The sequence below is a fragment of the Pelophylax lessonae genome, assembly GCF_965119305.1.
Source record: "Pelophylax lessonae genome assembly, chromosome: 1".
Lineage (NCBI taxonomy): Eukaryota > Metazoa > Chordata > Amphibia > Anura > Ranidae > Pelophylax > Pelophylax lessonae.
In genome coordinates, this window is record NC_138768.1 from 380,653,540 (window position 1) to 380,672,544 (window position 19,005).

A 19,005-nucleotide genomic window follows, 5' to 3' on the forward strand; every position below is an offset into this window, starting at 1 on the left:
TTTCTTTCCTGCAACAGTTTTTTGTTCCTTTTGGGGATAAAGGTTTTACATAAAAAGCTGACCATTGTAAGCACATCTGGTAAATGATTTGCCTCCACAACCTAACTGCTATCTCCAGCACACATTGTGCTGTTTGAAATGCAACAGACTTATTGGCTAGATCACCAGGTGAAAATAAAGGGGGGGGGGAACAACCAATGCAGCCATCACATCTAAAAAGGTAAGATGCAATAATAATATGCTTGCTTTTGGGTTTATTACTGCTTTAAATTTTCTGAAAATGCACCATTCAATGCATTCGCAGCAAAGTGCATGTAAACATTTGGAATTCCTTTTAAATGTTCTGTAGCTCTTATGAGATTAGTTTATTAAAAAAGTTCAACTTTTAAAGGGTACATTCACCTTTACAAAAAAATAAATGCACATTTTTTTGCATGTAAAAAAATATGCATTTTATTTTTTAGAACCTGTAAAGCATTGCACCCACGATCAGCAGATCTTGGGTGTAATGACACGGTCCTGCTGTCTCTCTCTGTGTATCTGTCTGGCTGTACCTCCTATATGGCCAGGCAGTTACACTGTGACAGGAAGCATGAATGAACCATCACAGCATTGTGGTGGGTCATTGAGAACTACAATCCGACAGCTGCAAAGGCTTCCCATTTACACAGTGGCGGAGCTAGACTTTTAAAACGGTGGCAAAGTATTATTTTGGGGGGTCAATATACAAAGTGTTCAATTAAACCGCAATGTCGCAGTCCCTCTAATAATCGCTGATCGCTGCCATTACTAGTAAAAACAATAACAAAATAAAGTTCCATAGTTTGTAGACGTAATAACTTTTTTGCAAACCAATCAAAATACACTTAGGATTTTTTACAAAAAAATATGTGGCAGAATACATATTAGCCTAAATTTATGAAAAAAATTGATTTTTCTCTAGCGCTCATCGACAGGCGTAGTCCTCGGTGATACACCACCTTCGGGTTATGTTACCTCCGCAGGAGCAGGACTAGACAGGAAATTAAAAAGCTCTGGCCACACCCTAGGGGCAGTCCCAGAGGGTATATCCTCTCTCTCTCTGCCTCAGCAAATCAGTTATTTTCTGTCTAGTTAGGAGTAAGGACCTAGACACCTTGCTGGGATCTTAGGTCCTGGCAAGAATTTTTTCTTAAAGGATTTTTTTTTAGACAGCTTTTTCTCCAGTGTTCCTGTGAGATCTTCAAGCAAGAAAGCTGAACTGGGCGACGGGCTGGATGTTGAGATCCAGTGGTCACCCCAGTTCAGCCTACGAGCGCGTGCAGGCCATAGCTCCGCGCTGGGTCGGCCGCGACAAAGTCCCATTAAAAGGACTGAACCCGCGAGTTAAACGTCTCGCTGAAACGCCAAAGACCATGAGTCACGGGGTTCGTATCGGTCGACAGCCCTCCCGCCCCGGTGGAGAGGGGTACTGTCAGGAGTTGGTGCCCGCCTGGTTCCGGTATGGTGAGTAGTATGTTCCCCCTTTCCCTCTGACGGGTTTTGTGGTGAACGCGGGCCCCTCTCGGTATGGTAAGAAAGAGTCCTTTCTATCCTATAACATGTCACAGATCCTCCTACTTTGAGTGTGATTTTTTGTGTACAAAAAGCCAGGAGGCTTGGTTTGGGAGCTAACAATCTATTGTATACATGTTTAAAAGATGTAATCTGTGGCATTCTGGGAATCTTATGGGTTAAGTATAAGCTACCTACCAGTCAGAAGCCACGGACATGTAGACTGCCTTCCAAATCAGATCTCCAGCTATTAGCAGGCCTCCCGAACGGCCATGCGGTCCGCCAGGGGCCGATACCGCCAACCACGCCATATCCCCAGGCAGAGACAGTGTTGTGTGCAGCACACCGACATTCAGCAGGCCGCCGCCATTTTTTCTTGCAGGATCGCACGAGCCGCCATTTTGGCGTAGCCTCGTGTCTCCAGCATGGGGGCGGCCATGTTTGAGGTGATCCTACACCTCGTGGAGCTTGGGGGAGGCGCCGGAAGGCGTGCAGAGGGGCGGAGCCGCCTCCTTTCTTCCTGGGCAGCCAGCCAAAAGACTTCCTGTTTGTCAAGACAGCGCTGTAAGCTGTTGCAGTTTAACTCTGAGCATCAAGTGGTGAGCCTGGGGGTCTATCTCTCTCTCTCTCGATCGATAGGGATCCCTAAGCAGGTAACACTAAGGGGCTTTTTTGTGGCGCTGGGGGTCAGAAAAGAAAAAAAAAAAAAAAGTTTTTTTCTTTACTTTTGAATTATATTATCCAGGAAGTAACTGGAGTTATTATGGACCCTGCCACACATATTCCCCCACCTGTTTCCCTCGAGGGGGCCTCGGGACCCGCCGGTGCACAGAGTATAGAGTCGTTTACAGCAATTTTGGAGTCTATGGTGGCTCGGGTGGAGGCGGCCTGTCAGGGACGGGGGTCAAGGAAGCGACCCCCGCCTACCCCTATACCATCTGACACCTCTGACTCAGATTCAGAGATGGTCACGGCAGTTGCAGGTTCCTCTGCAAGGGCTGTTATCCCAGGTAAAGCCCCCTCAGACAGTGAGGAGGACGCTTCTTCTCTTGCTATAATTCAGGAAGAAGCATTGGTGGACGCACTAGTTGTGGCAGTGCAAGAAACCTTAAAACTTGAGGCTTTACCGGCAGAGGCAACTGAAACAGAGAGGCCTTTTGGGACTAATAAGCCCATCAAGACGGCGAAGGCTTTTCCTGTACCTAAATGTTTTGGTAATCAGATTAAAGGAGAATGGGAGCATTCTAAACGTACCTTTACTATTTCCAAGCGTATTGCTAGACGCTATCCGTTTGAGGAATCCATCATTAAGAAATGGACGGTACCACCAGTCGTGGATCCGCCTATTTCCAGGCTGAATAAAGCCACGGTTATTCCAGTGGAGGACACTTCGTCCTTTAAGGATTTGGTGGATCGAAAGATAGAAGCAGAGTCCCGCACTATCTTTTCTCTGATAGGGTCAGCATTTAGACCAGTAATCGTTATTGGTCTAGTTTCCCAGACACTTACGGAATGGGCGAAGATGGTACGCCAAGATCTTAGGGGAAAAGATATTCCCCAGGAGACATCTGATTTGATGGAACAGATCATACAAGGGCTACGGTTTATCTGTGACGCAGCCTTGGACACTACTCCCCTATTAGGGCATGCATCTAAGTTAGCAGTGATCCTCAGACGTGTGCTGTGGTTAAAATGCTGGTCAGCTGACCTAGGTTCCAAAAAGACCTTGACCAATCTCCCCTTTCAAGGGAATCGTCTATTTGGAGCCAACCTAGATGAAATCATTAAGGATGCCACTGGGGGCAAGAGCACTTTTTTGCCACAGGCTGCAAAAGCTAAGGGACCTCGCAACAAGCGAGGACCTTTCTTTACCGCCCATAAAGGGCGCCCGGCTGGTACTAGCGGGAAAGGCAAGACTCCTCCAGGAGGGTTCAAGAAGGGGACCAACCCAGCCAAACCCGAAGCAAAGGAGTACACAGCCTGAAGGTGCGCCCCCACCCGGTTTCAGGGTGGGGGGACGTTTTCACCGGTATTCAGGACATTAGATCGAGCATCAACCACTACTACCGGTGCGATTCTTCCCTTCCAACATTTAAGTACCACAGGAAGCGGTAGTTACCGTTCCCTGAATAGATCTTTTCCTTTACCTTTTCCTAAGATTAGTCCCGATACCTCACAGGAATCGGATCTGGTTGACCAGATAGGCCAAGCAGCCTCTAGTCGGGTGACTTCGGTCCCTGAGGTTCAACCAGAAAAGATCACTTTTCCTGATAACTATCAGGTATCTGATAAATGTGTGGGGCTCTAGGGACGCCTGGTTCAGATCCAATCAGCGCCAGTGGTCCTAGAAATTCTAGGCTGGCCTCCTCAAGCCGGCCTGGCCGACTTGGACATGTTAGTCGCAGACGTTCCGTGGGAACTTCGTCTCAGGGAGTGTCTGTGGTCTCAAGGACCAATTTACCTTCGTGCTTTACAGTCGCTGGTTTTAATGGCCTGGCCATTGAGACCCAAGTACTGAAGGACAGAGGTTTGTCTACTTCAGTCATTCCTACCCTTATTAAAGCAAGGAAAGCGACTTCCAGCAAAGTCTATTATCACACATGGAAGACTTATATTGCGTGGTGCGAATCTTTAGGATTTCCTCCACGTACCTATTCGGTGACTCGAATATTGGCTTTTTTGCAACAAGGGGTTGAGCAGAAGCTAGCCTTGAGCACCATCAAGGGTCAAGTTTCAGCATTAGCAATCTTCTTTCAGAAGCCTTTAGCTACCAAATCCTTGGTGCGGAATTTCATCCAGGGGGTGCGGCACCTGGCTCCTCCAGTCCGCGCGCCCTTACCGCCCTGGGATCTTAATTTTGGTTTTGTCGGTTCTACAGAAACCTCCTTTTGAAAACATCAGGGAGATTCCCTTGCTTACTCTATCCCAGAAGGTGGCCTTCTTGGTGGCTATTACTTCTGCTCGCAGGGTGTCAGAGCTGGCTGCATTATCATGCCAGTCACCATACCTAGTGATTCATAGGGATAAGGTAGTACTTCATCCTAAGCCATCTTTTCTTCCCAAGGTGGTTTCAGATTTTCATCTAATGAAGATATTGTACTACCTTCCTTGTGTCCTCAGCCCAAGCATCATCGGGAACATGCGTTGCATTCCTTAGATGTGGTTCGGGCAATCAGGGTATACCTGAAAGCTACGGAATCATTCCGTAAGACGGATTCACTTTTTGTGATCACGGATGGCCCCAGAAAGGGTTTGCCTGCATCTGCCGCGACCATTGCCAAATGGATTAGACAAACGGTGGTACAGGCTTATTCTATTAAGGGTCAGAGTCCTCCGTTCCCTGTTAGGGCGCACTCCACTCGAGCGCTCAGTACTTCCTGGGCCTTTCGCCATCAGGCGTCAGTGGTCCAGGTATGTAAGGCGGCCACCTGGTCGTCGGTACATACCTTTACAAAATTCTATAAAATTGATGTGACGGCATCGGCGGATGCCTCATTTGGCCGCAAGGTTTTGCAGGCCGCAATTTGAGGAGACCGGTGGTCTACCTCGAGGGTTTTTTTCTGTTTTAAAAAAAAAAAAAAAAAAAATTGTTTTCTCTTTTTTTTGGTTGAGTCTCATCATTAAGGATGAGCATTGTAAACTTCTAGTTGGCACCGGTTGGGCCTTCTAGATTGGGATTTGATTTCCATTTTCCCACCCCTCAGTTGTGATACTGCTCTGGCACGTCCCGAAGGTGGTGTATCACCGAGGACTACGTCTGTCGATGAGCGCTAGAGAAAAATGGATTTTTGTAAAATCTTACCGTAAAATCCTTTTCTCTTAGCTCATCGACAGACGTAGTCCCCGCCCCTCTGTTTTGGAGTTGGGTTGGGTTAAATTCTCTAAGCACTGCTTTTTCACATAACTGATTTGCTGAGGCAGAGAGAGAGAGGATATACCCTCTGGGACTGCCCCTAGGGTGTGGCCAGAGCTTTTTAATTTCCTGTCTAGTCCTGCTCCTGCGGAGGTAACATAACCCGAAGGTGGTGTATCACCGAGGACTACGTCTGTCGATGAGCTAAGAGAAAAGGATTTTACGGTAAGATTTTACAAAAATCCATTTTTTTTCATTGGGAATGTTTTATAGTAGAAAGTAAAAAGGATTTGTCGCTAATTTTATGTTTATAGCGCAAAATATAAAAACTGCAGAGGGGCTCAAATACCACCAAAAGAAATCTCTATTTGTGGGAAAAAAATACATCAGTTGTATTTGGGTACAGTGTCACACAACCTCGCAATTGTCAGTTAAAGCAATGCAGTGCCGTATCGCAGAAAATGGTCTGGTCATTAAGGGGGAGCTGAAGTAGTTAAAGGGTCAGTTTTTTTCAGATAATTTTGCCTATTTAAGACTTTTTTCTGAGCGGTCAGGGGATGGTAAAAACAGACAACTCGAAGTCTAGATCACAACTGGAACCCCTCTACATGTGCCACAGCTTTGATGGTTTATGTTAAGCCTATGTGAAATTTGGCTATCCAGGTCAATGGGGCCATGCCACAACCATAAGCCAAATGCTTGGCTTGCTGTTGTGGCTTATTAGCCCCATAAAAAAATCTGCCACTCTGCTAAAAATAAAAAAAGCAGGATTTAGGAGAATTATTATAAATAATTTTGCCCCCTTTTAAGAAGTCATTGTAATGCCACCCATATTCCTGTCCTTTTAAACAGGGTGACTGACAGTAAGCGGACACTAATGCTGCACATGTGTTAGGGTACTTTCACCCTGGTAAAAGGGCAAGAACATGGGTGCCATTACAATGACTTATTAAAGGGGGGAAACGTTTTTAAGGAGCACAGACTGTACAGGAACAGGCGCTTCTGCTACTTGGGTAAAACTGTCCCTCACCTCAGTCACTGTAGGCTGCCCAGGAACTCCTTTCAGAGTTGATCCATCCCACAAGACCCACACCAAGACAGGAAGACCGCGGGAATCGGGATGAAGATTGACAGACAGCGCTTCCGATGCACCCATTGGCTGTGTAAGTAGCAGGAGGTGGTGCAGCCTGCAAAATTTAGGCTGCACCGACTCCTCCTGCCTCCCCAGCCAATGGGTATTTGAGGTTCGCCTTAGTCCCTCCCTCATGACATCACCCAGAATGGGTAGGACACAAAGTAGGATACAGGACGATTGTCCGGTCTTCCTGTCTTGGTGTGGGATGGATCGGCGCTCCCCTGTGATTACTCCGCTCATCCCTCCCTCCCTCTGCCTACCAGCTCTCCATCCACCTCCCTCTGCAGCTCTCGTACAGCAATCCCGTGATTCCTCCGCTGCCATGCACCCGCCCAGGATCGGGGTGGCAACAGGGGTGGCAAGGACTTTGTCTGGGGTGGCAATTGCCACCCCAGCTAACCCTCTGGCTCCGCCACTGCATTTACAGAACACTGTGAATGGATGATGCGGCCAATTGGGCAGAGCCCCACACAGTTGCGTTTGTTGCAGATCGTGACGGCTAGCAGGAGGGAGAAGATCCCACGCTGGCTGTCAGAACGGGGAGTGGCCAGTGCATCTATAACATGATACACCTTGAATATGGGTGTAAAATGTAACCTGTTACAAAAGACGAACTTCTCCTTTTAATCACTGTTTATTTAGAACTCATGGGAACTGGTGTATATATTGTATTTTGTACAATAGGAATGTGTACACATTTCCAAACCTGCATATTTTTTAAGAGCCCTAACTTCCGGGAATTCTTCAGGGTTAGGTGCTCCCAGTCAAATAAGGGACACGTGTCCAACTATGTCCAGATTAATGTCTGTGTCATGTGTCTGTACATAGACGTTACAATATACAATCAGTACCTGAAAATTGTTTTTCTTCCCTCTTCACCGCTTTTCCATTTGCACTGACAGGAGAATGCTAAGTAGTGAAAAGATGCCAGCAGGGTTGTGATATAAGTGCATTTGTGTGGCCTGATGCTGTGGCATCACCGTGCACGAATTAATTTGTACTATCGGCATGGTAGAACCTGGAAAGCATGGGGGCATTCCTCAAATCCCACACATCAGTGCTTCCATTGCTGATCACCAGGTCATACTGTAGGCAGGCCTACAGATCCTGTTCACTCATGCCTTTTTACTGATTCAAATTTCTGCCCACTATGCAGCTGCCTAATTTGCTCCACTCCTCTACACATACCTGATGTATATTTATGTAGTTTATTAAAGCTGGATTCACATATTTGCATTTTCCATTGCAATTACTAGAAGTGCATCAAATCGCATAACGCACTTCGGTGTGCAATGCATTGGTTGTCAACACGCATCATAGCACATATCATAGCTTATTTATTGTGCATCATGGTTATTTGGGACGTGTTGACATGTTGCATAATGTGCGTTAACGCACGTACTGCATGCGTTAGATGTTTTGATGCATTTCCATTTGTTTTTAATGGAAAATGCATCAAGCGAAAATGCAAGGATGTGAATCCAGTCTTGCTCTTGATGATGATAATTGCTAAATGTTCCATCGGTTTATTGTTGCCTTTTTTTTGTATTTTAGCCCAGCGTGCTGGTAGCCAGTTACAAGGAGTCAGCAAAAACAGCAGCCCAATTTGGAGCTTACAAACTGTCAGAATGGAGGCCAGACAGCAGCGTTATTGTGATTGCGGTAAGTCTGATCATAATTTCTCTAGGCCTTTTCTTGTATATTCTGCATGTCCAATGTGAGAGAAATCAGAGAAATTTTTTTTTTTTTTTTTTTAATTTCATACTGTTTAAGTTTTTATATTAAGGATTTTCAGTTAGTCCATCAAGATAGAAAAACACCAGTTTATGCAGCTAGGTATTCGCTAAAAAACATCTTTTTAAATACATTTAATGTAGGTATCTAAAAATGCCTTGATATCAGCCTCCTGCAGTGCCAGGAACAGTAGCACTCAGATTGATGGCAGGAGCACTAAGTGTCACAGTCTCTGCTTCAGTGCATGTCTTAGTGGATGTAAACCTCAGACATGAAATCTGAATAAAGCATATCCCTGTATAGTGTGTACTTCTCTCAATTAAGTGCACCAAGTGTAATTTCTGTCTGCTGCTTTGTTCCTCTGCTATCAGTATGATCACTTCTGAAAAGTTTTTCTGACACCAAGAGAAAAAAGTAACCGGGACGGCAGCACCAGCACACTGTTTGTGAATTACAGCCTCAGCTCTGTTGCTGTGTGAAGGCGGTGTGTCCCTTCTCACCAATAAGTTCTCAGAGCTCTCCTCACTGAGCTCTGCAGAGTGTAACTTCAGCTCTCCGCCCCCTGTTTTCCTACATCTCGGACAAGCTTTTTAAATTCTGGACTTTGAACAGATATAGAGAGGAGAAGCCCAAAGATGAACCAGTACAACTTATGTAGGAGGATTTGTTTAAACTCTGTGTATCACCTGAGGCCAGTCACTTCACTGGGTATATAGAAGGGTTTTCAGCCACTTTATTGGTGAAAATGAGGAGAAAGCAGAGTGGACAAAATGTATTTATTTAAATGTAACTAGCTTAATGATCTGTCTGAGACTGAAAGATTATTACTCGACATTAGGTGCCAATCAGACACTCCTCTAGTACGCAAAGGCTGACAGAAGGTGATATCCAAGTATGGTATTAACAGTATATAGCTTGTTTCTGCTACTTCATTGTCTAGTTTGCAAGCTGGATGTTTTTCTGCCAGTGTCTTTGACTAAAGCATGGATGGTTCGAATCTTAGACAGCAGTAACTGTCCAAGATTTAAACCATGTATGAGCAGGCTCATTGTATCCAAGTTGATCGATCGACTTTGGTACAACCAGCCTGTTGAATTTTACTTGCAATAATCCAATCCTGAGAGTACCCAATGGCTCTGCGGGAGGGATTCCCCCATGAACACGGACTGTGTTGATGGGGGATTTAGGAAAATTTCTTTCCTGCGAACAGAAAAATCGCCAACCCAAGCCGTACTGCTGCTGCTGTAGTGCAGATAAAGTTTTTGGCTCTGCTGTCTGTAAACCCTGACAATGATATTCTCTTACTTGCTCGCTTTGGGTCTGTTAAATATACTATTCCTTTTTATATCTGTTAGAAAATTACAAAGAAATACCTGTTGATCCTGCCTGAGAAATCTCTTGAGCTGATAACTTTCTGTGCATGTACTGCATTATTTATCAGTTAGTATTTTTCCAACCTTTGTGGACTACAGATCAATTACCCCCCCCCCCATGTTTTGAAGCGGAGTGTGTTCTGCAGTCCTGTCCTAGGGTGTTAACATGGACCCTCTATGGATACCAGTAAAGCCAGTGAGCATTGTCACTCAATCAAGGAAAAGATGTGTTACTGGCAGGATCAACAGGTGAAAAAATAAGCATGAATTAAGAAAAATAATGCATCCACCCATTTAAGGATTAGTAAGCTACAATATATGCTAATTTTTGTTTTTGAGTTTACATATAAAGAATAATTCTAGGCATTGGTATGTTCTACATAATTACATTTGTCCAGCTTGGACAGAATTCTCTGATTGGAAATGGTGGAGAGTGTGATGTCACTGCCCTGCCTCTCCAATAGGAGATTGCTTTGCCTTAATTCAGAAAATGCAGGGAAAATGGCTTATTGGGCCCAATGTGTACATTTTCACTTACGGGTATACACATCTTTGTTGCCAGCAATTTAGACATTAATGGCTGTGTGGTGTTATTTGGAGGGGACAGCAAATTTTACACTGTTATACAGGCTGTAAACTCCTTTACATTGTAGCAATGTCATTTCTTCAGTGTTGTCACATGAAAACATATAATAAAATATTTACAAAAATATGAGGGGTGTACTCACTTTTCTGAGAGACTGTAATAATATACAGGTGCATCTAAAAATTTTTCAATTTTGATGATTATGGCTTACAGCTAGTGAAAACCTAAAATGGAGTATTTCAGAAAATTTATTATAGAAGACCAATAAAAAAAAAAAAAAAAAAAAAAGTTGGCTTACTGCAAAGTCTATGTACCGTATAGTATGCACTATACCAATACTTGATCAGGGCTCCTTTTTCATGAATTACTGCATCAATGCGACATGGCATAGAGGCGATCAGCCTGTGGCACTGCTGAGGTGTAAAGGAAGCCCAGGTTGCTATGATAGCAGTTTTTAGCTCATCTGCATTGTTGTCTGTGGTGTAGGGCTGCACGATATTGGGGAAAAAAGTATATTGCGATATTTCATTTTTAACTATATATATCCCGATATTTCTCCCAGACAGTCTCCGGAGGAGGGATCAGTTAGCAGAGCTCACCTTTCTGCCAGGGGATCCACCACACTCGTAGAACTTCTCCCGACCGAGCCTTGTGTCGGAGCCAGAGTGTAGAGGAAGCGTGCTGTCGGTAGCAGCCTTTGTCCCGCGGTGCTCCTCCGCCATGCTCCGGACGTCTCTCCCCCCTCTCCTGCTGCAAACACTGTAGCCTCTCCACCGCCATGCGATCCGCCCCGTACTCCAGCCCTCCCAGCTCTCCCTCTTAGTCAACAGCCGACCATTACTCCGCCCTGCTCCGCCCTTTGTCTCTCCATTGAAAAACATTACAGCCTGATCCCGCCCCCGATGCAGCCAGGAGAGACATTGGGCGGAGTAATGGTCGGCTGGATACTAGAGGCAGAGCTGGGAGGGAAGTGTGGGACGGATGCAATCACTGTGAGTCCTCCTCCTCCCCCCGAGTCCCGACTTCTCCCCGCCCTGCCTAATGCCTGAATATCGTGGCTTCGGCGATATGAATATTGCCCGTGCCTGCAGAACGATAGTCGATATCACATCGACTATCGTTCAGCCCTACTCTGGTGTCTCTCATCTTGACAATACCCCACAGATTCTCTGAGGTTTAGGTCAGATGAGTTTTCGGGCCAATCATGCACAGTGATACCATGATCATTAAACCAGATATTTTATGATGATTAGGGGAGCCGTGTCATCTGCTGGTGTTGGTCCACTGTGTTTTATCAAGTCAAAGTCAGCATAGCCCTCCTACAAGAAAATTCTAGAGCACCTCATGCTTCCCTCTGCTGTCCAGCTTTATGGAGGTGCAGATTTTATTTCCCAGCAAGACTTGGCACCTGCCCATACTATCAAAAGTACCAATACTTGGATTGATGATCATGGTATCACTGCGCTTGATTGGCCAGCAAACCCGCCTGACCTAAACCCATAGAGAATCTGTGGGGTATTGTCAAGTGGAAGATGAGACACCAGACACAACAATGCATATATAGTGGGGGAAATAATTATTTTATCCCCTGTAGATTTTGTAAGTTTTCCCACCTTACAAAGAAATTAAGGGTCTATTTTTATTTTTATCATAGGTGTATTTTAAATGATAAAGACAGAACATCAATCAAAAATTCAGAAAAAAAACACATAAAAGAATTGCTCTAAATTAAGTTGCAATTCATTGAGTAAAATAAGTATTTGATCCCCAAGCAAAACATGACTTCGTACTTGGTGGAGAAACCCTTGTTGACAAGCACACAGGTAAGACATTTCTTGTAGTTGGTGACCAGGTTTGCACACATCTTAGGAGGGATTTTGGTCCACTCTTCTTTACAGATCTTCTCTAAATGCTTAAGGTTTCTTGGCTGTCTCTTGCCATTTCAAAGTTTCAACACTCTCCGTAAAATGTTCTATAGGAGTATGGTCTGGAGATGGAATAGGCCACTCCATGACCTTATTGTGCTTCTTCTTGAGCCACTCCTTTGCTGTCTTGGCAGTATGTTTTGGTCGTTGTCATGCTTGAAGACCCATCCACAACCCATCTTAAGTGTTCTGGCTGAGGGCAGAAGGTTCTCATTCTCAAGATTTTACAATATACGACTCCGACCATTGGCCCCTCAATGCGACAAAGTCAGCCTGTACCTTTAGCCGAGAAACAGCCCTAAAGCATCATGTTTCCACCTCCTGTGCTTGACTGTAGGGATAGTGTTCTTCGGGTCATAGTCAGCATTTTTCTTCCTCCGAACACGGTGAGTCAAGTTAATGCCAAAGAGCTCAATTTTGGTCTTATCTGACCACAGCACTTTCTCTCAGTCCTTTTCTGAATCATTTAGGTGTTCATTGGCATGACTATACATGTGCCTTCTTGAGGAGGGAGACTCGCCATGTTTTGAGAAAGAGAAATGCTGACTATGACCCTAAGAACACCAGTCCTACAGTCAAGCACGGAGGTGAAAACATTATGCTTTTGGGGCTTTTTCTCTGCTAAAGGTACTGACCGACTTTACAGCATTGAGGGGCCAATGGACAGGGCCATATATTGTAAAATCTTGGATGAGAACCTTCTTCTCTCAGCCAGAACACTGAGAATAAGTCATGGATAGGTCTTTCAGCATGACAATGACCCAAAACATACAGTCAAGGCAACAAAGAAGTGGCTGAAGAAGAAGCACATTAAGATCATCATCTCCAGACCTTAATTCTATAGAAAATTTATGAAGGGAGCTGAAAGTTCGATTTGCCAAGCGACAGCAAAGAAACCTTAAGGATTTAGAGAAGATCTGTAAAGAAGAGTGGACCAAAATCCCTCCTGAGATGTGTGCAAACCTGGTAACCAACTACAAGAAACCTCTTACCTTTTGTGCTTCTTACAAGGGTTTCTCCACCAAGAACCAAGAAATATTTGTTGGTCAGTAACTTAATTGGGTTTAAATTGAGCATCTTAGAGAGTTGGAGTGTCTCAGAAGTAAAGATGAGCAGAGGTTCACAAACAATTACAAAATAATGTTCCTCAACGTAAACCAATTGAAAAGGCTTTAAATGTATAATCTACAGTACATAATGTCAAAATATTCCTAGAATCTGATTAAAACAGGGACTGAGAATCTATGCCGACTGCACCTGGCTACCTATACATTATTCACACTCTTTCACATGACCTCTGCTCTCAGCTTCTTAAGAGGTTTTCAAGAGCTGGGGTGAGGACTGCAGAGGGAGGTGACAGCAGGAGGCAGAGGAACAGCAGCACACTGATTTTCCCAGTGATTAGCTGTGCAAGTGGGTGTATCCGACTAGGTCTGACCACTGAATTAAAAGCAGGCTGTGCTCTAACAAGAGTAAGAAAACTGTTCTCATGCATAGTGTGGCAGTTTGAAATAGGAAAGCAGATGGACTGCCAGGGTCATCCGATATTTCACACAAAGGAAGCAAAACAAAGCTAACATGGTACATGGTACAACAGGCACATATCAGGCATGGGAAACGTTGCAGTAACATACATTTTAATCCTCCTAGGCGGCTGCCTAAGGCTAAGTTCACATGTAGGCGTTTTGGGGTGTTTTTGGGGAGTTTTTCTGCTCTAGGATCAGCTCAAAAAACGCCCAACAAGACAAATCCTATTCCTTTCAATGGCCCCTGTTCACATCTGAGCGTTTTGACGTTTTAAGCAAAACACCCAACTCTCAAAAAAATACACGAGCTTCTTTTTGGGCAGATTACAGGCATTTTTTTTCCATTGGTTACTAGTCAGCCTAAAAACGCCTGCACAAAAACGCCTGTAAGGCCCCTTTCACACTAGTGCGACTTGTCCCGCGAGTTTGGACCGCAAAATCGCATGACAAGTCGTTTTCCATGATTTTCCATGAGCCCCATTCATATCAGTGCGACTTGAAGTTGCACCGACTTCAAAGTAGTCCCTGCACTACTTTGGCACGATTTTGAGGCCAAAGGCATTCAAGCCCAGTCAAAATCGCGGCAAATCGTGCGACTTTGAAGTCGCACAAGTGTGAAAGGGGCCTTAATAGCAACGCCAAGATGTGAACGTAGCCTAAAAGCTGCCATAACATGGCTTGGGCTCCCGATCTGTTTGGATGTGGATCAGGTATCTTACCTGAAGAGGTTCAAAAAGCCAGCTAGGGTGCAAAATAACCAATGCTTAATTTGTATGTCTCTCTAAATCACGGATAATCAAAGGAGATCCTCAATTCCCAACCTGGAAAGTTGCAGCCAGAACATGACACCACTAGTAATCAAATACCCCAGGTGACAGTTGCTTCCTCTTTAGGTTTGCATTGCTGCTAGACACAGTCTGGCTGCGACTGACCTATATGACACAGACATGTTGCACCTGCTTCATATGCACAGAGGATGCATTACCCCAGACTGGTGATCCAGTCTGCTAATGTCTAGCAAAGATGGATATCATCACTGTGGACCAAAAGAAAACAAGTTCAAATTGAGAATTCCATGTGCTCTCACAGCTCGCAGTGCAAAGCCTGTCTGTCCGTGTAGCAAACCACTCGTCTATGTCTATTCCGCTGGTAAGGTTTCCAGTCTAGTCACAAACCCTATTTTCAGCTATTGAAAAGCTGCTGTTCGGGTGCTGTGAAATTTTGAAGTAATGGCAGCAAACGCTCCAGAAAAACGAAATACTGTTTATAAATTTTTTTATAAGTAGGTTTTTTCCCCAAAATACATTTTAAACACAAGGTATTTGCATATTATCATACCTATCACATTTCCATAAAATAAGGCAGTGTTTCCTTTATGAAAGCCCCTGCCCCATTAGAATCCATGGCTTACATTAATGAGCGCTAAAGGTTTTAAAATCTCTATAAGCAAGATGGATTCATTACAACTATATGGAAAAGTTCTGACTGTGTAGTTGGCCAACTTTTTGTTTGTGTGATTATGTGAAGAATGTGAGCAGTACATTCTTTTGCAGCTCTGGGTCCTGATTTTGAATTTGCACATTTTGAATGGAGTTTGCATGTTCTTCCTGTGTTTTCTTGGGTTTCCTCTGGGTGCTTCCGTTTCTTCTAGCAACCCTAAAACGTATTCTTGGCTTCAGTCCAGTTTGGCTGCATTGTGTAAGTGTGTGGTAGGGTCGTTAGATTGTGATCTTCTTTAGAGACCTGGACTGATTTGAATGTCTTGATGATCTCTGAATATCACTGCGTTATGTGCAAGAGCTGTGTAGGTACAGGGAGTAAACTAGGCCAGCAGATTTTTGTTTGGCCAGTTGTGCAATACAACAGTATAAATACTGAAAATAGCATTGCAGCAATATTTCCAGTTTACAAAAATGTAGTTTAAAGGCATTTGAAAGCTCAAAATCAGGGAAATGAACCCTTTCGCTGCCTGTTGTTTTTTGCAGGTTTTTTTTTTTTTTTTCTAAAAGTAGAGACCCTGGAATATAAAATGGTGGTAGTTCTTCATTTTTATCTTACACAATATTAGTGCAAGTGTTTATCAAGCTCAAGTTTTCAGTAAAACCATATTTTAAAGGTAATTCCAGGGCACACAGGCGCATTAAATTACTGAATTTTTAAAGTATAAAAGATGAGGTTGTGCTGAGTAAATGGATACCAACATGCCAGGCCTTAAAATTGTACGTAGTTAGAAAACCATTACCTTTGGTACCTAAAATTTTCCACAAGCCACGCTTTAAAAGCCCTTACAGGTCGTCACTTTAATGGTGACTATAATTATTTTTCTACCGCAGGCGTGCACAGCTAAATGTATTGTGTGGCCCTATTCATGTTTTCTTGCCTAGGCTCCCTTACTTGTGTGTTTATGTTCGTACTTATGTGGGGGCGGGACAGGCCCAAAATAAATTTGGGGCAGGGGATAAGTGCTTAGGCGTAACCCTAATTTTTATTTTTTTTTCTATTAAAAAAAAAAAAAAAGAACCCCTATGTGATTGCATTTTGTTAAAATAGGTTCTCTGTAATGAGACATCAGGGGTCCAGACTTTGCTGACTGCGTCATAATTGATAAACAGTAGTAGTGAGTTTGCTACAAAGTTACAGTTGGTGACAAATTCTGCTCAGCTGCTGTAAAGTCCCACTATGATAGAATGAAACCTGTCCCTGACCACTTCTAAATCCTATGTGTCCCGGTTCACATTTGTGCGATGCGGGAAGGCTGCGGCTATGCAGCGTGATCCCGCATCGCATCCGCACCCCTGGCAATTCACACTGCCATATGCGATACGCAGGGGGTGTCAATTAAAAGTTAACGACACCCCCAGTTGCGATCGCATATCGCAGGGCGATCTGCAAGTTCGCACAGAATCGGATCGCACTAGTGTTGAACCACTATGCGATCCGATTCTGCTGCGGATAAAAAAGGGTCAGGTGCCTGTTTAGTGCGGATGCGGTGCAAATTTAGCCATACAAAGTGTATGGCTGAAATTTGCACCGCACATGCGCTCCGAATTACATGTGATCTCCGTGATCGCACAAATGTGAAGCAGGACCTGAAAATCTGTGTCATCAATAGTGATATATACCTGAGATTGCAAGACCTGTGCAGATCTGTCGCAGTTGGCTGCCTAGGATTTCAGGTGCAGGGGTTGAAAATACACAGCAAAACTGTTAGATTGGCTTTGCCAAGCAAGTGGCAGCTTGATTTGGGGCTACTTGTATTGATAGTTTGCTTTTATAAAGTGAAATTTGATTTGCAGTTTATTGCAGATAAGCATGTTACAGTGTTCCACAACAAACTGACCAGTTGTTTGATCTGTGTTGGCAGATATGTCAGATGATCCCCCAACTTTATAGAGCAGGGGTCCTCAAACTTTTTAAAAAGGGGGCCAGTTCACGGTCCCTCAGACACTGTTGTGGGGCCGGACTATAGTTTGAAAAAAAAATATGAATGAATTCCAATGAGCATATTTTTTATTGTTTTAATTTATATAGTGGCGGCTGGTGCTCAAAATTTTTTTGGGGGGGGGGGGGGCGCAAACAGAAAAATGTAATAGGCATTGCTTTGCGGCAAAAAACGCTGTCAAAAATTGCGTGACTTTTAGGTCACAAAAGTGTGAAAGGTGCCTTCAGTAATCAAGGTATAATGTGCCCCCTTTCAATGCAGAGTGACCACAGCGTGCCCCCTTTCAATGCAGAGTGACCACAGCGTGCCCCCTTTCAATGCAGAGTGACCACAGCGTGCCCCCTTTCAATGCAGAGTGACCACAGCGTGCCCCCTTTCAATGCAGAGTGACCAGTCAGTGCACTTACCTGCAGCGGCAGCTTCTCCTAAGTCCCCCGCGTCTCCTCGAGTCCTCCCGCCTCCTCTTTGGCCAATGGCATGGGTTTGCCTTTTGGCCAATCAGGAAGCAGGTCTCAGACCCGCTTCCTGAATGACGCTATTGTCACACAAATGGGTGGGCTACGGCACACTGCTCTGCGCCCCGGGTCCACCCTTTTCTGAAGCCTATTAGAGCCTCTGGCTCTAATAAGGTGATTTAGAGAAAAAACATGAATGATACATCCCCGCCGGCGGGCCGGGTTCAGGACCCTGGCGGGCCGCAGTTTGAGGACCCCTGCTATAGAGTGTAATTAAAGTCAAAATTACCAGTGAAACCCACTTTGTAGCAGTTGCCTTTAGTGGGAGGAAATTGTTTAAATTAAGTGAAAGGGAAATCTTGAACTCCAGCCAGATATAAACACAAATTTTAATGCAGCTCCATTATCATTTATACATCACAGTATGATCACATGCATTATGCACGTTGGTGCCAAATAATGTACGTTGCAGTGGGCAGCATGCATGTTAACCACTTCAGCTCCGGAAGGTTTTACCCCCTTTCTGAAGGCAGAAAAAAAGTCTGGCTACCCCTATGGGCAGACCCAGGGGGTATACTCCCTCTTTCTGCTATAGGTAGTCCAGTTTTTTTTTTCTGCTTAGTCAAGAGTAAGGACCTAGTTCCTTGCTGGGATCTCTGATCCTGGCAATTTTTTTTTTTCTTTTTAGATTAGATTTTTTTTCCTGTGATATCTACAAGCAATTGCCGGACTGGGCGATGGGCTAGATAATCCTGATCCCCTCTGAGGCTGCGGGGCCCTCCGGGTCCCAACCATCCATTGATGCACTGACGGCGGTCCTGGAGTTTTGTGTCCTGGGTGGAGGTGGTTTTTGAGCGACTGGCTAGCAAAAAGCGCCCCTGCCTTCCCCTGCCTCATCGGTTTTCTCAGATCTTGAATCTGATTTGACTGCCGCAGACGTGGGTCACTCTGCTGGGTCTGCGGCCACGCGTCGTGAGTTCTTAGATGGTGAGGATGATTGCAACACTCCTGTTGCTGCGTATGAAAAGGCGCTGGTGGATGCACTGATTGTATCTGTGCGTGAGACCTTAAAGTTGGAGGAGGCAGCTGAAGCTGCAACGGAGGTGTCTGTTCCTTTTGGCACTCACAAGCCATCTAGAGCGGCAGAGGGGGGGTGGGGGGTTTCCTTTCCCTCCTATTTTGACAGGATTTTCGCTAAACAGTGGGAACGACCAAAATGTTTCCTTGTGGTCCCTTGCGATTTGCTATGTGGTAACCCTATGAGAAGTCCCATCTTAAAGTGGACTGTTCCACCGGTGATGGATCCTCCGGTTTCCAGGTTGAACAAGGCAACCATGATTTAGGTTGAAGAGTCTCCGGCCCTTAAGGACCCAGCTGACAGAAAGGCGGAGGCTGGAGCCCGCAATATGTACACTGTGGCTGGTTCGGCGCTGAGGCCAATTT

The 19,005-nt window shown here is 44.7% G+C and overlaps 2 protein-coding genes across 2 annotated transcripts in view; one reads left to right on the plus strand and one right to left on the minus strand.

The window, feature by feature from the left end:
- Positions 1 to 7,350, minus strand: part of PLGRKT (plasminogen receptor with a C-terminal lysine) — a 473,875-nt gene extending 466,525 nt beyond the window's left edge. The window contains exon 1 of the mRNA XM_082259813.1: positions 7,346 to 7,350. The gene's annotated coding sequence lies outside the window, so the exon portion shown is untranslated. The remainder of the gene's footprint in view (positions 1 to 7,345) is intronic.
- The window catches only part of RIC1 (RIC1 homolog, RAB6A GEF complex partner 1), a 236,308-nt gene that overhangs the window by 33,719 nt on the left and 183,584 nt on the right, over positions 1 to 19,005 (plus strand). The window contains exon 2 of the mRNA XM_082259802.1: positions 8,076 to 8,183. Within this exon, the coding sequence (XP_082115928.1) occupies positions 8,076 to 8,183 (108 nt within the window). The remainder of the gene's footprint in view (positions 1 to 8,075; positions 8,184 to 19,005) is intronic.